This window comes from Olea europaea, unplaced genomic scaffold (assembly GCF_002742605.1).
Source record: "Olea europaea var. sylvestris unplaced genomic scaffold, O_europaea_v1 scaffold28108, whole genome shotgun sequence".
NCBI classification, from domain to species: Eukaryota; Viridiplantae; Streptophyta; class Magnoliopsida; order Lamiales; family Oleaceae; genus Olea; species Olea europaea.
Window position 1 is genome coordinate 1 of NW_019246602.1, and position 1,452 is coordinate 1,452.

Genomic DNA, 1,452 nt, shown 5'->3' on the forward strand with positions numbered 1-1,452 from the left:
AAAAAAATAAATAAAATGGCTACCGCCGCCGCTTCATCCGCCGCCAGAACCGCATTCAGGTCGTCCTCCATTCGCAGCGCCGCCACTAGGCTCGGCTCCCAAGCGAAGGCTGCTCGCTGCCCCTTCCGCCTTCCTTCCAGGAACCCCCTTGCTCACCGCATCTTCCGGTAATAATTACCTCTTCCTGTATATATTTATGTAAATAGGAATATTAATTGTGTTTGTATTTTGATCAATTGATGTATACGTAAATTATGCATTTTTAATTTAAGGGTTTTTCTTTTTATTTGATATATTTTTGTTGACAAAATTCGAAGGTGTCCATCTGAGATGAGTGCGTGTATGGGGTCAATGCAACCTTACCACAACGCCACTGCCTCTGCATTGATGACGTCGATGCTCACCGCCTCTCGAAGTGGTTACGGTTGGCTTCCTGAAGGTACTTCGGAGTTTCTCTAACGCTGTAAACCTTTATGTGCGTTTTGAATAAATAGTGAAGAATAACATAATGCTTATATTATGCTGGTTTTAAAATTGGATTTCATGGCTAAAACAATACATGGAGACATATTTTTATATATGTACATCTTGGGTGTTTATAGTAGTTTGATTCTTGTACTTGTAGTTCTTTAATATTGTTAATGAGTTAATGCTTTGCCGTTTGAGCTTATTTGATGTTATCCTGATGAATTGTTACTGTTTTGCAACTTCACTTGTAAACAGATACAATTGTTCAAATATGCATGAATGTGAATTCATTGATCTTTCATTTAGTAAATTTCTTAAAAATGATCCAATAGAACATAGAGTGGCATACCTCTCTTTCTCTCTGTGTTTCTGTTTTGTGTGTGTAAATTTGGAGATGAAAGGGTACGAGTTTGGGATGGTGGGTTATTTTGTTTCTACATCTTTCTTGATCAACACAGATTTTTTTCCATAAGTGAAAATGAGCAGGAAAATATAAAATCTGATTTAGTGTCACGTGTGTCATCTGTTATTCCGTCAAATTGTAGCATTTTGTCTTATTTTGTTACATAGAGATCCTAGCTTGTAACTGAAGTCCCATGTATCTTTCTTTTGATTATTGTCAAAATTGTAGCATTTTACTAACTTGTCAACAAATATTTGTTTAAACTATTTCTGGATTGCCCTTAGAAGAAGTTATTCATTTCTCTAAGAACGTGTATCCTGTAGAGGGGATTTCCACTATCTTTTAGAGTGCACAGACTGTTTTCTTCTTATTTTTGCATGCCTAACAATTTTCGTCAGACATCCTCTTGAAATGTTAATAAATTTTGCTTAGAATTTACTTCAATAATTTCCTATACCTGTTGGGAAAATTGCCCTGACTGTTCTCAACATATGGGATTACTGTCACTTTGTTCCCATATTTTTTCTGTATATAGGTCCCCAACTTTCAATGATGTAACAAAGAAGTCCCTTTGGACAGTT

General features: G+C 36.1%; 1 protein-coding gene across 1 annotated transcript; it reads left to right on the top strand.

Annotated features, from left to right (window-relative positions):
- Window positions 1-6: 6 nt before the first annotated feature.
- LOC111384016 (protein NUCLEAR FUSION DEFECTIVE 6, chloroplastic/mitochondrial-like) lies at window positions 7-1,446 on the top strand. The gene is made up of 2 exons (XM_023008229.1): window positions 7-167; window positions 318-1,446. Exons 1-2 carry the CDS (start codon window positions 16-18, stop codon window positions 457-459), a joined length of 294 nt encoding a protein of 97 aa, XP_022863997.1. The 5' UTR covers window positions 7-15; the 3' UTR covers window positions 460-1,446.
- Window positions 1,447-1,452: the final 6 nt, after the last annotated feature.